This window comes from Hyposmocoma kahamanoa, unplaced genomic scaffold (genome assembly GCF_003589595.1).
Source record: "Hyposmocoma kahamanoa isolate Upper Pololo Valley unplaced genomic scaffold, ASM358959v1 100021, whole genome shotgun sequence".
NCBI classification, from domain to species: Eukaryota; Metazoa; Arthropoda; class Insecta; order Lepidoptera; family Cosmopterigidae; genus Hyposmocoma; species Hyposmocoma kahamanoa.
The window spans coordinates 14,922,575-14,941,932 of record NW_020653200.1 but is presented as its reverse complement, the minus strand read 5'-3'; the positions used below and the strand labels follow the sequence as shown (position 1 = coordinate 14,941,932).

At 35.6% G+C, this 19,358-nt stretch overlaps 1 protein-coding gene across 2 annotated transcripts in view; it reads left to right on the top strand.

Moving 5' to 3' along the window:
* The first annotated feature begins 2,983 nt into the window (after positions 1–2,983).
* Positions 2,984–19,358, top strand: part of LOC113238429 — a 33,427-nt gene continuing 17,052 nt past the window's right edge. The window contains exons 1-6 of one of the 2 annotated variants that reach the window (XM_026475574.1): positions 2,984–3,202; positions 8,074–8,127; positions 8,280–8,354; positions 12,068–13,068; positions 13,147–13,263; positions 13,341–13,393. In XM_026475574.1, coding sequence (XP_026331359.1) covers positions 3,146–3,202; positions 8,074–8,127; positions 8,280–8,354; positions 12,068–13,068; positions 13,147–13,263; positions 13,341–13,393 — 1,357 coding nt within the window. In that variant the 5' untranslated portion in view covers positions 2,984–3,145. The remainder of the gene's footprint in view (positions 3,203–8,073; positions 8,128–8,279; positions 8,355–12,067; positions 13,069–13,146; positions 13,264–13,340; positions 13,394–19,358) is intronic. The other variant, XM_026476224.1, reaches the window with a different exon arrangement.

The window sequence follows — 19,358 nt, the reverse complement described above, 5'->3', positions numbered from 1 at the left end:
ACATTAACGCTAACGGAGAATATTTTGAGAAATAAGAATTCATTTCTGACCATTTATAGTATTTTTTTCTTATTCATTACGGAAACTCATAGTGCGCCACATGTACAATAAACCTGCTTGGCCGAGGAAATAAATGTGGCAGTGCTGCCCTGGACGAACTCTCACAATGAGCTCTGCTACTAATAAAATGTTGATAATGACGAAGATGTTAGTGATGCTGATGCAGCTGACAATGCTAATGGTGATGATGATTCTAATGGTGATGATGGTGCTGATGGTGCTGATGGTGCTGATGATGCTGATGGTGATAATGATTCTTATGGTGCGAGAGGTGCTGATGATGCGGATGATGCTGATTGTACTCATGATGCTGATGGTGCTGATTCCGATGAAAGTGACGATAATGCTAAAAGTGCTGAAGATGCTGGTGGTACCGACGATTCTGATGGTGTGGATGATGCTGATGATTCTGATAGTGCGGACGATGCTGGTGATCAGGCATGACATAACATAAATATTGGAGTCTGCACCATCAGAATCATCAGCATAACCAGAATCATCGGTACCATCAGCATCACTAGCACTTTCAGCACAAAGATCATCAGCATTATCAACATCAAAAATCATCAGCCCCATCAGCATCATCCGCATCCCCAGCACCATCAGAGTCGTTAGCAACATCAGCATCATTAGCATCATCAACATCAAAACACCATCAGCAGCATCAGCAGTGGAGCTCCTTGTGAGCAAGGTCGTCCAGTGAAGTACTGCCACCATACTTATTTCTTGCGTCAGGAAGGTTTACTGTAATGAAAAGTCAGTTACCTACTGCATATTTTTTTTACATGGCATTACGAGAATTACTTTAAAATCCAATTTCGACTTCCTAGACGAGTAGGTTTGTCCTACAAAGGAGTAAAACCATTTCCGGAAATCCGGAATTCGAAAAAAAAATCAATTAAAATTTGGTGGTTTTTACAACTCTATATCACTCCTTGTAGCTATATTTTTACATGTGTCTATGTATGTGTAACTTCTTTTTCCTTTGACCTTTGGTAATGGCTAATGGTCGGAGAAAGATGTTCCACATACATGCTATAATTTTGTTTTCAGATTATTAATGTACCAATTTTATTTGTCGTTGGACGATTGTCGCGTCGAGCCTGCTTCCATACCACGACTATCTGCCGTGACTGTATCGTTGGCGTTTATTTTATCGTTGAACGACTGTGGTGTCTTGCTGTTCTCACTTGATCGTGACGACAATTTATGAGTTCACGGCAGCCGCCTTGTCGTTTACACGACAGACAGGTTTGAAGCTGCGATTATCTGTCGTCACATTTTTATCGAGTCGTCATAACGTCAAAAACGTGAACGATAGTTAATCGTGTTGTTCTATGTGTGAACAACGTCATATAAATATACAAGCCACGACACTTTAAACTGCACGACTATCTATCGTCACGACATTTATCGCTTGAACATCATGTCATTTGAACGCTCCCTTATACTGATTTGCTTTGAATAATATCATAACTATCATGGTTGACACAAAAGGGGTATAATTTATCTTTCACTTAGAGGATGGAAAAAATAAAGGAATCTTTCATAATGGTTTCATGTCATATCAAAATCTATTAGACATGACATTTTCTATTCTTTAATTCATAATAAACACAATAGTTTGTCGATCTATAACGACAATTAATTGGTTGGCACTTATCATTATGCACGCGGCTAAAATTAAACCTATTAAAGACAATGTTAACGGTGTTAAAAAAATTTTGCAATGTAATGGTGCTGGCTCTCTGTAATCGTTTAGGTACATAAATTTTTTAGCCAATTTTCGTATTCTTTTTCAATAACATTGCAACTTTCAGGGTCTTAATCCAGGATTCTATTCAATGCTCAACTCAGAACTTGAGTATGATTTCAAACACTGGAAACACCACAAACTAATAAGGCATACTACGTGGAAATATGACCGTAATGGCAATGACTTGAGTATGATTTCTAGTGCTTTAAATCATACTCAAATCACTTGAGCATTGAGTAGGGTTCTGAAATACGACTCTTAGGGTCGTATTCTAGAACTCTACTCAATGCTTAAGTTAGGACTTGAGTATGATTCAAAGCACTAGAAATCATACTCAAGTCCCTGCCATTAGGGTCGTATTTCCAGTGCTTGTGTTGCCAGTGCAATCCTGACTTGAGCATTGAATAGAGTTCTAGAGTACGACTCTAAGGGTCGTATTCTAGAATTCTACTCAATGCTTAAGTCAGGACTTGAGTTTGATTCAAAGCACTAGAAATCATACTCAAGTCCCTGCCATTAGGGTCGTATTTCCAGTGCTTGTGTTGCCAATGCAATCCTGACTTGAGCATTGAATAGAGTTCTAGAATACGACCCTTAGGGTCGTATTCTAGACCTCTACTCAATGCTCAGGTCAAGACTTGAGTATGATTCAAACCACTAGAAATCATACTCAAGTCCTTGCCATTAGGGTCGTATTTCTAATGCTTGAAATCATACTCAAGTCTGCTCAAATCCTGACTTGAGCATTGAGTACAGTTCTGGAATACGACTCTCAGGGTCATATTCTAGAACTCTACTCAATGCTCAAGTCAGGATTGTAATTGAAACACAAGCACTGGAAATACGACCCTAATGGCAGGGACTTAAGTATGATTTCGAGTGCTTTAAACCATACTCAAATCCTGATTTGAGCATTGATTAGAGTTCTAGTATACGACCCTAAATCTCAAATTTGTTCAAAAAAAGAAGAAAAAGAACATATGAACGCTCTTCTGCCAATTATATTTTATTCCAATTCCAATTTCTCTTTATTAGCTCCATCGATTTCCACGACGATTCAATTTTATAGTTAAATAATTTTCTGGTAACACTTCTTATTGCCGTCATGTTAGTTGACAGTTTCTGTCACTGTCAATGTCATTTCAGCTACGTTAATCTATGGTATCGTACAATGGTTTTCTCTGTCTACAGGTTTTATTTATCAGTTGAACTGAACAGTTGAATTTGGCGAAAGGCAAACGGTGGTCGTTTTACTGAATTATTTGCCATTTATCTTATTTCAGTGTTGTTTACGTTGCTCTCGTATTTTTGAGTGTGTCCAGTTAGAGTATGTGGCCAGATTCCGGCGGGCATATCAGCCCGCCACCAGTATCGTCGACTAATCAGGTAATATATATTTCATTTTTCCAAAAACACATTTTGCAGTGCGCCGGCAAATAGACTTACGTGTATGTGACGCTGTTTTTATGCTGATTTGAAATCGGTGTTACGTAATTAGTACTACTGAGGATTCCTGCTTCACTGACTAAAGGCAGGAGACAACGCCACGCGGTTGTTACGTAAAGGGGATGGTCGCGTACATTGGCCGTGAAAAGGCGATTACCCAATAGGAATCACACCACAATTCTTGGCGGCTATACGGCTACGTAAACAAAAATAAAATATCAGATTCATTATGTGAGTAGGATCAAGTATATGCTTCAATAAATTGAATACTATATGGTCCATTAACTCATATTAAAAAACTTCATAAATAGTTATGTTGCATAAGATTGGTTTTATTTCATTTTTATACAAGATAATAGTCGTTTTCTGGAACATGCTGCTGAACAGTGTGTTAGGACATAATACAAATCACATAACACTAATACTTACTGTGAAATCGTTTACATAATATGACTACTCTATTGTCATAGATATTAATTGAGTGATATGTCAATGTCACGTATAATTAAATAAAAAAGAGTGTGCAGTGGGTTAACTGTATGACAAAGGATTTTATAACATTTAAAAGAAGAAGACAATGTCCTATTAGAGCTTAGCAAAATTTTTTTTTTTTTTGTTTCGTTTTTTTTCTTTCAACTGTGACATTGGCAAAATCATCAGTTCTCATATTGATGGAGCCATAAAAATAAAAAGTGAAGTGAAGGATTTTATTTTGATGGAAGAAAATTGTGGCAATTGATTTTCTTAGCCAGCGATCAGGGTTTGAAATTGATTTGTAAATTAGCAAATTATGACCGACTTACATGCAAACAGTGAATGGTCATTAATAGTTACTTCTATTTTTAAGTGATAGGAACCAACTTGATCTCTATTTGCTACTCACTTAAAGAAAAGTCAGTGAGGTAAAAACAAATTAAGTTATAAATTTATATTGCATTAAAAATGAAACATACTTAATTACAGAGTTGGTAACGGAAGTAAAGCGTCATTCCAATATACATTTTTGTTAAAATGTGAATAAATGGAATCTTGTTCAGATTCCTTTTAATATTTGATTATTCTTTGATTCTTTTTATAAAAACTGGCCAAGAGGCACTAATACATAAAGGTTTCTGCTCTGAATCCTATTTCTTTTTTATAAACCACAAAGCAATAAATTTCACATTTAACACTTATACTGTCTACAAAAAATTTTCAAAAACTGCAATATCATCTCATAGTATTCCTATATTGTTTGGTTAAATATCTATGAATCCTTATTTTATTCATATTTGTTAAGGGTTGGTTTAATTGAGAATAAAAAAAAAAATTATTATTAGCCCTTTTTGTTTGCAAGTTACATGATTTTGTCTCTCTGATGCCATTATGGTAAAGAAAGGTAATGTTTATGTACTATGACTACAATGCTTAGAAAAAAATAATATTTTCTGGCAAAAATGCCAGTGACAGAGCTACAGTCTGACACACATATGTAGTGTCATTATATAACTTCCAGTTTTTAGTTTTGAGGTTCATGAATGTTTGAATGTAGGTGATTCAAAACAAAAAATAGTACACACAAAATTAAATGATGCCATAATCAACAGCTTCCAATTGAAAGATATGATAGCCATGGTGTTGTAACAGCATTACAAAGACATTAATTGATAGCAATTTTTAGTATCAGAGCAGACAATTTAGTAGCAGAGCTCCTTGTGAAAGAGTTCATCCAGGGTAGTACTGCCATCTTACCTATTTCTGCTGCCAAGCAGTAATGTCAGTATTACTGTGTTCCGGTTTTGAAAAGCAATTTTTAGTATCAGAGCAGACAATTTAGTAGCAGAGCTCCTTGTGAAAGAGTTCATCCAGGGTAGTACTGCCATCTTACTTATTTCTGCTGCCAAGCAGTAATGTCAGTATTACTGTGTTCCGGTTTTGAAAGGTAAGGGAGCTGGTGAATTTACAGGCACTTGGGACTTGTCAACTTATGTCTCAGGGTGACGGGCGCAGTGGTAGTGCACCTCAGAACTTTATACTCGTAATTTAAAGTTCTGAGTGGCACTTTAATTGTTATGGACACGCGTGTAGCTTACCATCAGCTGCACGAATTGCTAGTCCCGCCACTTGATGTTATAAAAAAAAAATTAGCTTTGTAATAGTCGTAAATCTGCATTGTTATAGAAGACAAAGACAAATATGGGTACCTATCAAACGGGCTAATATAATTTTTCGTAAATGTATTATTGTAGGAAATCCAATCACACAAGTAACACGACTTTAATAAATAACACGTGATTTGGTAATAAGCAAAAGGCAGCATATTTTTGTGTATGAGATATGTTACTGTGATCCCTAAAACGCCTGTCAAATGTGCTGATTACAGGGAATCAGTCTTAGCAAGACCCACTCTCTGCCTCTTATAATTACATCATGCTTGCCTAGTTTACAACCCTTGTGTTTGCAAATATAAGGGTTGATAAGTGTATCAACCCTTGTATTTGTAAACACAAGAGTTGTAAAGGAGGAGTGCCTCACTCCACATAGAACCTATATTCAAATTTATAGAAAAGTTGTAATTTTTAAGTTTTATTGAATGTCACGGTATTTGTCCACCATGATATTCAATTATTGTTGTGAAATTACTCCACTAGTTCAGTATAATTTATTAATACAAAAATCGAACAATAAAAAAATTTGTAAAAATTTCGTCGATCCGGCTGGATTCGAACCAACGTCTTCCAGCAAACCGTGCCAGACGCTATGCCAACTAAGGCAAGGAACAAACTAGCGTACCATACGATTTTTTCTATGAGCTTGTTGCAGATCTTTGTTTTTCGAATCCAGCCAGATTGAAGGATTTTTTCTAAGAGTTCGTGTTCGAACTTTGTATTAATAATTATAGAAAGGTTTTTTGATAATAATGCTACATACACATAAAATTATTCCAAACATTATTTATTTGTAAAGTTTCATATAAAAAGGACATCACCTTGAAACAAATATAGTAATAGGAACAATACGAAGTACGTTTATTTCGAGCGAGTAACGCGGTCGACAGCGGAGTCGTTTAATGAAGGTACAAAACCTTCCTGTCCAAATATTACGTAAATAGTGTAGTAAGAGAGTACTGCGGTGAGTAAGATGCTGTAGTGATCAGGATAAAAAATGGAACGATTCGTTCAGTTATGTAAAAGGGATGAACCTTAGAAGATTGACGGCGCAAATTCATAGAGCGAATGTGGATAGAAACGTGGCCGTGGGGAGAGGTAGGTAGACGTATAACACTTGATCACAAATAAGGCCAGGTTAAAAGTACCAAGAATAAAAGGGTATGCATAAAGACACTTAACGAAAGTGAAGGAGGCGAAATAAATTGTTTATCAGGAGCGTTGTGAGATCGAGCATTATGGTATGTATATCTGGAGATTACAAAAAATGTACAAAGTTGTAATTCGTACGCGACCTGTTTCGTAAGTTACGTAATTTCTTGTTAAATAATGCTATAAAACAGTAACAGCCAGCTTTTCAAACAATAGATTCACTTACGGTATTTCGAGATCCATTTCGCGTAATTCTTTGTAAGTTGTGTGTTCTAAAAATAAATATTATTTGAATGTGTACCGCGTAAATTATGTAATGAGATCTCAAAAGCAATAATAAGAAGTATTAGGTAAGTACCGAGATGTGACTGTATTTACGTTGCATTATATTATTTTATCATTTAAAATGTACCAAATAAAATAATCGATCACAGATAATAAAGTTTATACATAACTGAGTACTAATTAGTACTTACTTTTAATAATTACGAATGACATAACTTCTCTTACAAGTGCTCCATGTAGCTCAGCAGGGGGATATTTGCGGGTTGATATAGTACAGTACTTAACAGTTACGATTACCCAGCAAGCGGCGTGGTAAGTAGGTGGTACCGAGTGCAAGCGCAATGCTCTAAGTCAGTGTGCCACTGGGTCGCGTTATGCAAGCACACCCCGCTTACTTGGCTTTGCGTAAGAACTTGTAAGCAGTGCCCTATCAAACGATGATTTAATGTGCTTCATGGCGCTCTGTGTGATTCCTTTGTCGAGGGTAATTACTATTTTGAACTTTTTTACTCCATTACTTCTGTTTAAAGGTGAAACGTTAACTTTTTGTTGAAAATTTTTATCCGTCGCAGTTTTACCTGTTGCGTTCTACTTAAATGCGTCAAATCTTAGTTTTTTTTCGTTGCGAGCTTAGGATACAACAGCACGATATGTAACATAATACATTTTGGCCTAATCGTGTAGGAGTATCAGTGCGGCGCTGGATATAATAGTCTTTTTAAATTATGGATTCATCGGACTAAATACGATATAATTCAGTTATATTTAAAAGTTACTTAAACTTTACAATAGGCTAATAATATTTCGTATTCATAGTGACGTAACTGAGCAGAGCGTGGCGTTGGGCTTGCCTAAAGTACCCGTCGCGAATCACTTACGAAACTGTTGCAGCAACTTAGCCTCTTTTTAACCAACTTTGGCATTGCTTTGGATTCATTACAGTTTGTTTGCTGCCATAACTTCATTAAATGTTATAGTTACCTCTACAGTTTAAAACGGTTGTCAGGTCAGTAGCTTTATTTGTTGATATGGTTCTAGAACACTGTGAATCTTACGGTTATGGTGTTTAAGTGATCGGAATCCTTATTTTAAGTTAAATTTGTTTATCGAGTTGTATGAAGCTTTTACCATTTGATCTCTTAGTGACGTTACACAGCGCAATGTGACGTAGGTACTCGAATTACGAATATAAGTCAATAAAGTTCTGTAATATTTATTTTGTTTCAGATAGATCCTGAAGAAGTACTGACAACTTCGAGATCGTTGCCGCGCCTGCTTCAAGTAAATAATTGTGGTTATTTTAAATAGTACATTTTTTAACTTTTACCTTAATTTCGTAATTCCAATATGACACGCGCTCGATAAAATTAAATTTTATTCTATTTATATTCAAAAATAAGTAGTATTATTGAACGATAATGTTTTTCATACAGACATTCCCCGCCGAGAGGGCATCGGGTCCTACACCCCTTTTCGTGGAAACTAGAAATCCAAGTATACCTTCACAGGTAACTTAATATAAATAAAATTTTGTATTATCGTTCATTTTATTTCAATATAAAATTACTTACTCTTACTCGACACCCTATAATTTAATTTACGACATGTTGCTTTTGTATATAACCAGCGCTTATTTATCAGGTGCAATCGTAACATGGCCTTGGAAGTTTTACTCCCGTACCTATGTAGTAGTTAGTTAGTTGCGGATTATGTAACGTTGGTAGTTTGAAAGGTAGGTAACAATTTTACAAATTTACTAATATTGTGTAAGATTAGCATTGTTCTTAAGAGACATACACAAAGTTCGTTAAAATAATGGTATATCCCACAAACAAAGTACTTATACGCAATGGGGATTTGTGAAATAAAAATTCCCATCAAGATATCGCACCCTTAGTAATATAAGGGCACAATCCAAAAAAAGTAGATTTTTGGGAAATCGCGTATTAAGATTCTGGATTCCTACATTACACCTATTTTTTCAAATAACATGCTTATTATTTAAGTTATAAATATGAAATTTGGCAGATTTGTTCTTTGATAAATGTATTATAAATAGCAATAAAAAAAAAAGTAATATAAATAAATTCTATAAGTTTCAAGCAAGTTAAAAAAACACTTTCAAGTTAGACCCATATAGTACAAAAAATATAACAGAAATATGGAGCTATTTAAGTTTGATCCCATTTATTATTTAAGTCCCTATCAATTCCCAAATTTCCCAAAAATCTACTTTTTTTGGATTGTGCCCTTATATTACTAAGGGTGCGATATAATTAATGAGTTCCACATTCATCATGCCGATCCACAGACACACACTTAGATTGATTTTCAGCTAACATCCCGGGTTAATTGTGTTTTTATTATATTGATAATGATTTTAAAAAAGTAAGAACGGTAAATAAAAGTCAACCCTGTCTATTATAAGAGTATTTAAATTGTCCTGAAGTCTGTTAATCGTATTACAATAAAATATTGCTGTATTATAACGTTAAAAATGTATGTTAAGGTTCACAAAATGGCACAACGAAAAATAATGCAATACACATTGTTCAAGGAGCAGAGCAGAAATTAGTTTTTTGGATACGCTGCATTACAGAAAGGAAGTTCAAAACTCAATTTCATCCAAATGTGGGTCAGCATAATCGCAAATTTGGTATCGTCTATGTGTACTGTCAAAGTGATGTATCCATACAAAGTTGAAAGCTAATGTAGTGCAACGTTGAATTATATGTGACGTGACACAGTGTTACGCTGATTTAATGTCTGAAATTCTAAGGTTTCTGCTTGGAGGGCATTTCATGAAAACGTAACAACTGTTACGGTTATTGCGCCTGATTTTTCTTACAATACTGTATCCTATAAATATATTGGGTACAAGGCATAGGTAAAAAATGTAGGTGTTTAAATTTTAAAGTGAATTATTTTTAATATTTTTCTTTTTTGTGTTTAATGCAGATATCGAAATGGTACAATTCATTATTGTATCTAATGTAAATAGAAAATTATAGCTATTAATGTGCCAAAGGAGTTAATTTCACCAAAAAAATCGAAATTTGTTTAAATCAAGGTCACTTTCATTCTAAAGGTGCGACATATTTATTCTCTCTTCAACAGTTGACGAACAATTCAGCCAATTATTCGAGAAACTATTAATATTTGAGGGGTTGTTAGGTTTTAGATGTTTCGCAATGTGGACTTGCAATTAATTAGTAATTAGTTAGCTACCTGTTAGAGATGGGCGAAATACTCGTATAGGGCGAAATACTCGTTTATACAGATGTTTTTTATTTGATGGGACAACATGGGGAAACCCGAGACCATAGAAGATACAAGGAAACTGCCATAAAAACCATTAAGTCTTTTTTGGTGAAAACAATTTTGGCATAGTCAGTTTTTTGGTGAAGCGTGAGTTGTCCATAAAAATTAACAAAATTGATCAAAATTTTTATTTTTTATTTTTACATAAAACTGAGTCGATCAGCATTAAAAAAATATTTGTATCTTGTAGTGTGTAAACTACTCTTTTGCAAACAGTAATCCGCCAATTTAATGTTCTTTGAAAAGTTTGAGGTCTTTTAGGCCAGCAAATGGACCCGAATATGTGTTTCCATCGTCGCCCATATGGAGTAGAATTTTCTCTGCAGTTCATTCTGAAAATGAACGTGAGAAAAATTCTGAATTTGAGAAAATGAATAGGCATCATTTAAATGTGCATGCTTCACCGTCGATCTCAACGTCATTTTCAGGTCAAATGACCACTTATTTATTTTTTATAAAAAAATCTTATATCAGCTTCACAAAGTCGTCGCAGTATCGTGTCTGAGCTCACATTGTTGTGATGTCCATACCGCGCTTTTGAAATAGCTGGTATACTCTAGACCGTAGACAACGATGCTCCCATTATTCTAGCAGTAAGTACAACCATCTGGTTATATACTCGATGAGTACTAGGCTGATTTCTTCCTTCTTGTAACCTAATAATGATTTGTGTACATTCTTAAGGTGACATAATGTTATACTGAGTACTGTAGATCAACCCAAAAAAATATTTATGATACCCTTTTTAAATACTAAAATAAAAAATTAAAATTACTTGGTTTAACATATGAAAAAAAAACATTTTAGCTATCACTTTCTTTTTTTTAATGTATACAATGGCACTACGTGCCAATGTCAATGATATAAATTTATGTAGTTTATTGTAATTTATGTTTAAATGATAATATTCCTTAATAACTTTTGTTACTTTTCAAAATTCTGATGTTACATTTTTTTAAATTTCAATATTCTACAAGTAAGACCTCACTATTTATACGAACGATCTATCTCTAAAACCACAGTCAAAAATTTTGGGAGATATCGCGATTTTTCTTAGTGGCCCGCTATTTTTGCGTCCCAGTTATAAATAAATATACGTTTCTACATTGCCGCAAATGAAACACTACTATTGCAAATATAACATTAACAATTTGGTAGTAAAACACAAACTTTTGTACTAAAGCAGGACCGTAATGTTACCACCTTAATATAATGGTACCTATTTCACGTGAAAGGTGGTGCGTTACATAGGAACGGCTGTTGGTCGTTACCGCTTGTCCGCTAACCGGTTGGCGCGTTTTTGGGTCAAGTTCACAATTTCTTCGCATTTGCCGACGAGACACTTTCAACCGCGGCAAATTGTACACACGGTGTAGGTACACCTTGTATGGTTTTGCTTTCTTGTAATCGATCCATTAATGTTTCTGTAAATTATCTTTAATATAATTTTACACCGTTATCTTTAGTGAAACGATGTTAGAACACTGTAAATAAATTTTGATAGTGTTTCGAGTGGCTTTCACAGACTTAAAAAAGTGGTACAGTCGGCAAGATCACGGGCAATTTTAGCGAAACTTATGCCAAAAAAAGTGCATTGATTCGCTCTACAATCATCACATGAGCACTCGCAACCTGATCTGATGCTCTTTGATTTTTCTGAAGCCGTTGTATGTAATTATCATAAGATTAATCGAATGATCAAGAACATGTCATCTTAATCATAAATCGTAATCGTACTTCATTTCGTAGAAATTTCCCATGTTGGTTTCTTATCGATTGGTTGGTATCGATTTGCATATTGAACAATTGTTCAATATGCAATATATTAGTTAATATATCATATTCTCACTACTTAATTTCTATGTAAACACTAATAATGACTAGATTACTTTTTCGACAGATTCGGACCGGTCGATCATCCACGCAACTATTGGGACCACTCTGTAGTTCACAACCTATAGAATCTTTAAGTTCTACTGCTGCACGACATCCGTTTCTGACTTCTCTCTTACAACATCAGCCATATTCGTCAATGCCGGAAAGACAAACCTGTCAGCCACCACGAACGTATCAGAGGACATATAGAGCAATTCCAAGACAACGCACGTGCACTCACTCTGCTTCACAAGCATCGGAACGTTCATTACAGCGGCGACGCATTATTAACAATACTCCTTCACTCCTGTTCTTATCTAAAAGACAGGGTCATATCACTTGTATGTGTTCTATAAACAATGAGCCATTTCACGCGAGCACATATGACGCCCAGTCAGATACTGCGTTGGGAGACCGGCCTGAGGAAACGTATAGAGGATCAATTGAGAATACACATGGGCACAGACGCATGTGGCGACTTGAGACTATGTCAGTGACACATCTAGAGAATGCAAACCGAGGTCGCAACAGAGAAGGGAGAGATGAACCTCAAAATAGGCTTTCACCTTCTACTTCTTCGAATTCACTCAATTTTACGCCTGCAATCGCAACTACCTCTTTACTATTTGGTAATACAAGTCGCATATCAAATTTAAGTCATATTATAGATTCCCCTTCTTCCCTTCCCAGTACTTCTGGTACGTCTCACTGGGAACCCGATACCAATAACTGCAACAAGTCAATATGTGAACTTACAAATCACGATCGGTCAACCGATGAAGTTTCCTTTTCATCTCCTCCCTCTGAGAACGATTTATTGTCGTCGACAGTAATGTGTAAGTTGTACACGCTGTCATTGCCGGTCATGCCGCCGCCCTCGCCGAACGCTCGACAAGTGGCGGCCAGGGTTATTAAACACGCTCGGAATACAAAAATACCAGAAGAAAATTTGTTTCGCTGTCCGGACTGTAAACAATTCCCTACTCTGCCAGTTACAGGCCAGTGCGGACATACGCGATGCACTAAGTATGTGACTTTTCAATTAACTATTTTAACGTAACGAATGCCTGTGAATCGATTTTAATATTGACTTGTTTGCTTCAGATGCATTCAAGACAGAGGACCGTGCCCATGTGGGGCCCAGGCTCCTAATACTCTACTAGTGAACACCCTAATCCAAGATTTAATTAGAAAGATTTTACCAAAACATTCCTACTCAAGGTATGATGCTATTACAAATCTTAAGCTTTATTGTGTTTGTATTTAATTTGTATATTAATTGAATTTTTATTATGTAGTGTGGCAGCTGTCGAGAAAGGAAATTCAAAAACTGAGCGGACATCTCTTTCAGGTAAGAGAATTTTTATTTGAATTTTCATGCACGAAACTTGATTGCCAAAGCGAATTCCCTTTCTCGCATATTATTCAATGTTGCACTGTATTGATGCATATAATTGATTACACCATATTTACTCTCATAACTGTCCTTTGCAGTTACCCTGCGTAATCTCCGCATACCTGTATTATGTTTTTGTTTTGTTTTACTATACATTTCTGCTCTTGTCTGCAATAGCGACCATTATTAATTGCTGTGAGTTTGTTTACACGCTTTTTTTGTTATTTAACAAATTTACCAAGATAACAATGACATTGTTCGTATGACTTATGTTCTTTTTATTATTGTATGCAACATAACAAAACTTCTAGTGAATATAATGTCTCTTGTGTAATTATTATTATTAAACGTTAATAATGTATTGTTGTTATAAAAAATAACAACGATAGCTATGAATTCGCCATTCAAAGGTAAGAATGCATAATTAATTCAAGTGCACGTTCATATTTATTGTAAATTAAATTGTGTCGCGCGGTTGTGCCGACGAAGTCTCGAACGTTGCGTGGGCGTCCGCCGTTATAATCGCGTCTACAGTATTATGTAAATCGGCCATTTGTTACATTGCGTTATGTAAGTACATTGTCGGTGCAACGGAGACCGCCGCGCGGGTCGCAGGTTACGTTAACTTTGGTATATAGGTCACAGCACAATCAACTGTTGCCAGCGCTCGAACCCGTGACTATAATAATATACCATTTAATTTTTTTAATGCGTGTGTTCGGCTGTAACATACTTAATCGCCAATAGACGGCGCTGATAAGGCAAACACCCAATGCAAACACCATTTAGTTTCTTTTTATTCTAGATGTATCATGCAAATAAAATACCACATTCACGAATATTACGCAGCCTGTAATAAATTAATGGCAGATTTCCCGACAAATTTTATGCATGTACAAGTTTGGACTTATATAGCAATCGAATAGTATGTAAAATTTCGTGAGGTAAACCACTATGACGTATTTGATTGTTGGGTCGTAATTTAAATCCTAGTTCGAATCATAGGGCTGAAAGTTTAGTTTTGTAAGAATGATAACTAACTTTAATAATCGGCCAGTTTTATTGAATAATAAAAAATAACATTTTGGATATAGTCCGTATATTTCCCTAAATACAAGTCTTGAGCCTAGTTCATATAGTACTTGTATTTTGTTTATTATGTCTTATTGTGGTGAGAAATAAATAAACTTATTATATCCAACAGAAGGTCCTCAGGTATTGAATTTATTATCAAATCATCTGTAGTTTATCAATTCTGCTGCGTCTGTGGCCGAACGGTGACCATGCTGGCCACGCAGAGGTCCCGGGTACTATTTCCGGGCGAGGCGATGAGTATGTGCGTTATTTATTTCTTCGTCAAAAAGGTTTATAAATAAATCCTAGAAGACAACTTCATGTCCCCAACCTATACTTTTGCCAACGCCATATAGTCCTATATGGCCTATGGCCTTAACCTTACATTTAGAGGAGACTCGTGCTCAGCAGGGGGACGTAAGTGGGTTGATAATATACTTACATTGCAATTAATACAGAGATGTCTTCATAAATATAGTGAAGATAGGGAAAAGCAATTTTTATGCGGTTTTATCGGTAGAACAATTGAATAAAAATTGCTTTAGCGCCCAGTTACACAAGGCGAAAGTATTCGCGCGGCCGCCGCGCGACGACCGCCGAGTTACCACAACTTCATGTACTTTAATGGCGAATTTCAATGATATTTACTAGGCAACAATATTTAAGTTCCTCTGAATAATATTGTTATATTACGCGGGACCGTCGTCCGAGCGCCGCGTAGACCAAATTCAAAGCAGACTCGACCGCGTGTCTCGGACGCTCATTTAAGTTCAAACGTAAAAGCTTATTTAGCTTCTTTAGAGCGTCTTTTGCCATGACAGTTAGAGGCACGCTGTCGCGCGGCGGCAACGCGGACTTCGCACGATGGCCGCGCGGAGTGTGCGCGATGAAATTCGTGTCGAATAATAATAACGCAACACACTCATAGCCCCGCACTAGGGAAACCCTGTATCGCGGGTGCCATGGACATATACATAGACAACCATAAATTACACCCAAACTCGCAAAAGAAATAAATGTAGGCCATACACATACTTCTCCCGGCCTGGGAATCGAAACCTCTGCGTGGCAGTCTGGCATGGTAACCGGTCGGCCACGGAGGCAGTTTGTCAATAAATGCGCATTTAGTCTGTATATGTGTTGTATCGGTACCTGTAGTGAAGTATGTATTTATATTTGTCTTGATTAGCGGTTCCTTGTAGGTAGTTAGTTGGGGGCAGGTGCCTAATAAAAAAATGACGTAATCATGCAACTACAAAATGACAACGACCGAGTGTTCAGCCGAATGCGTTGTCATGGTCGGATACTAGACGACTGTGGCTTTTAGTCCACACTCGGCTGAGTTGTTTGATGAGCGAACAAGCGCGCGAGTTGTTCGGCGTATGATCTATACTTCCGGTCGGTTCGGTCCGTACCGTTATCGTTCCCCGTGCTCTACTCGATTTCTTACTCAGTTCATATAATAATAATATAAATGAATTAATAAAAATAAATACATAATAAAATATACATATATAAATACATATCATCACGCCTGTCTCCCAACGGGGTAAGCAGACACAGTAGATCTCCACCTACTGCTTTTTTAAGAACATCCCCAATCTGTTAACCGGGGTCTTCTCTTCACTCCTCCTCATTCGCTCCATAAATTTTGCCGTCAATCTACCAATATTCATTGTTTCTACATGACCAAATCGTTAAAGCGTCTTCCTTTCTATCCTGGCCACTAACTACATCATCGTTTAGTGTTCGGTATTTTGTCTTTATGACTAATACCGCACATACTACAATAAAATATATCGATATTATTTTTTGCAAGACACTTGTACCTAAACTAAGGAGAAGCTTTTATTGTAGGACAGATGGTCTTCCACCAACTTATGAACAGCCTAGACTGCGCGTTCAATGAGCGAGTAGCCCATTTTGTTATTTTTTGATGACGACTCTCATACTAAAGTAATAATGCTTAGTATGAGAGTCGTCATCCAAGGTTCCTGTGCATATCCTTAGTATAAAATAATGTTGTAATAATTGTTTTATATGCATCATGCACTTATAATTTGTCATTTTTTAAGAGGGTGTAAAATAACGTTTGCATTTTTTCACAAAATTTTAAATAGACTGGTAGTTGTTGTCGACGGTTTTATCGATTGATCGTGAAAGAAGGCATAAGTCTGAATTGCGAATGTTACGACGTTGTAATGTTTATTGCGTTATTGTCGTCTTTATTTTTGTTTTGACAGTTGGCCTACTAGCATCGAAATAAATTTTTATTTATGTATACATATTAATAACGACATGCGGATTTGATTACGTATATTAAATTAAAATCAAAAACTTTAAAATATGTCTCCAATTTGTATTTTTTTATATATAGTTCTAAATGTGATTTAAGTATGTATGAATTTACAAATAATATATTAAATTAAAATCAAAAACTTTAAAATACGTCTCCAATTTGTATTTTTTAGGTATAGTTCTATGTGTAATTTAAGTATGTATGAATTTACAATGACAATTCAAATGAATCTGCCCAGAAGTTGGAAGAATAATGGGCCGATGATGATTCAAAAATTCAAATTTCGGCTGTTTATTGCATAAGCTAAACCAACATTCAATCGATAGTCGATAGAATATTTATCGATTGCACTGCGGGCAACACTTTTACACAGTGAACTGTCATTTTACTCCATCTTCAAAAAAGGTCGACTATAGTTCAGTGTAGTGTAACAAATTTATTAAATAAATGTGTAAATATATAAAAGTCTTATTGATCAGTGGTCTTCTCAAGATCGCATTTGGCTATTATTCATATTATTTTATACTCGAGTATATTTCACGATAATAATACACGAATATTAAATCATGTTGAACGTTAACATACTCGAATTCTTAAACAATAAAAATCGGCACGAAAATTAGGCAGTGAACTTCAACCAGAGAGCGGCTGACTTATTATTAAAAATGTGTCCACTTATAGCATCACGTTTTTAATTAAATCTTTGTCACAATTGCCTCCTACGTCACTCGCTGTAACTTTTGAGCGCCATGACGCAACCCAAATACCTTTTGTCATATTTGTGACGTTAACGGCTCATGATTTTGTAATACAAATTAATACATAATTTGGTAATGAGGAAACATTCAATTAATTATATTGCGAAAATCAGTTATCTGGATTTTTTTTACGGAAAATTGGTACCTACTATAAAAAAACGCGATATAATTGCCTTTTGTAAAATGCAAATATTTATATAGTTTCGGTAAAACATTAAACGTGGAGTCATCTGTTAAAAGTTGATTGAACGACCACGGTATTTGTAAGAAACGTTTGTCGTTGAAATATCAATTAAATTTATTTCAAAGTAAATTTTTTGTCAAATAATTGTTTTTCCCAGTTCCAAGTAGAACGGCATTTTAAACTATAGGTATAATTTCAAGTAAACAGCGAATAGCAATAATTGCTTTTATTAGTGAACATTCCCATGATTTAACTCAATTTTCGTAGTAGGTACGTTAGATTTGTTTTATATTTAGAAAATTTACGTCTGTAATCCTTGCATATACGAACAGAGAAATCCTTTGCTAATACATAGTGCAAAACACTATATCCACAGTAGCTTTTTCTGTTCCTAAAAAATATTCAAAATACTCGTACTTTACTCGCAACAAAGCTCTTTGTTAGAGAATTCGTCCATAGAGGTACAACCACCTTATTTATTTCTGACGTCAAACAGTACAGGGTAGGTGCTGGTGAAATTACAGGCACATGGGACTTGTCAACTTACGTTTCAGGGTGACGGACGCAGTGGCAGTGCCCCTCAGATCAGTGTGATTTGAAACTCTGAGTAGTTATGGATAGACGTGTCGTTTATAACCAGTATCATAAAAAAAGTACTAAATTGATTAATGTAATGTACATGTATTAGTAGTAAGGGGCTTGCCTTTAAGAATTGTCTTTATGTTCTTCAAACATTGATCTCGCAACGGATTCATTCTGTGGACCTTTCATTACCATTGCCCCTCAGATTTCCGTCATCGTCGTTGGAAACGTCAGTCTTATTATGCTCCATGTATCGGTTCTTAGGTTTTCGCGTTGATACACGTTCGAAATGTAAGTATTTTTAGATTAATAAACGGAGTGTATTTGTTGCTTCAAACAAACCAATGCTATAGGCTGTTTACAGGTCCCATGATCACGCCCATAGATATATAAAAAATAAGGGAGTCACGGCTGTCGGCTGGTGAGTAAATAGCACGACAAGTTGATTTGTTAAAAAATATACTTAACAAATAAAATATGCTATTTACATAAAAACTATAGTTTCATTTCCAAGATGTATAAATTATGTTTGCAATTTCGATATGTTTCATATGGTTATGATATGCACTTTTCGTCTTCCAATTGCAGACCTGATAACAAATCGTTATGTATTGCATGTATGAACCTAACATACAAGTAAAATTATTAATTTGTCTAACCTACTCTGCTAGCTAACTAGTTAGTTAAGCTAGTTAGCTTTCGGGACTTGGAGGGCCTGAGTGTTGATGCATTTTGTTCTCAAACACATTTCACTGCTTTTCAAAAATTGTCACAAAAGAAAAATACAGTAATGAGAGTTACAAGGAAATCTTCAACTTTATAACATTCGTGACAATGGGTTTATTCATATATTGGTTAGGTCTGGTTACGGCCGAAGATGACATTGGTAGATAATGTCATGTCGCACATTTGCTGGAACCTTACTGGCACTAAAAGTTTGATAAATTAAATTCAAACGGTCATCGCGCAGCTTGCGCGGGCGATTAGGGCACGGAAATTACACTAGGTAACCTGTAACGCACA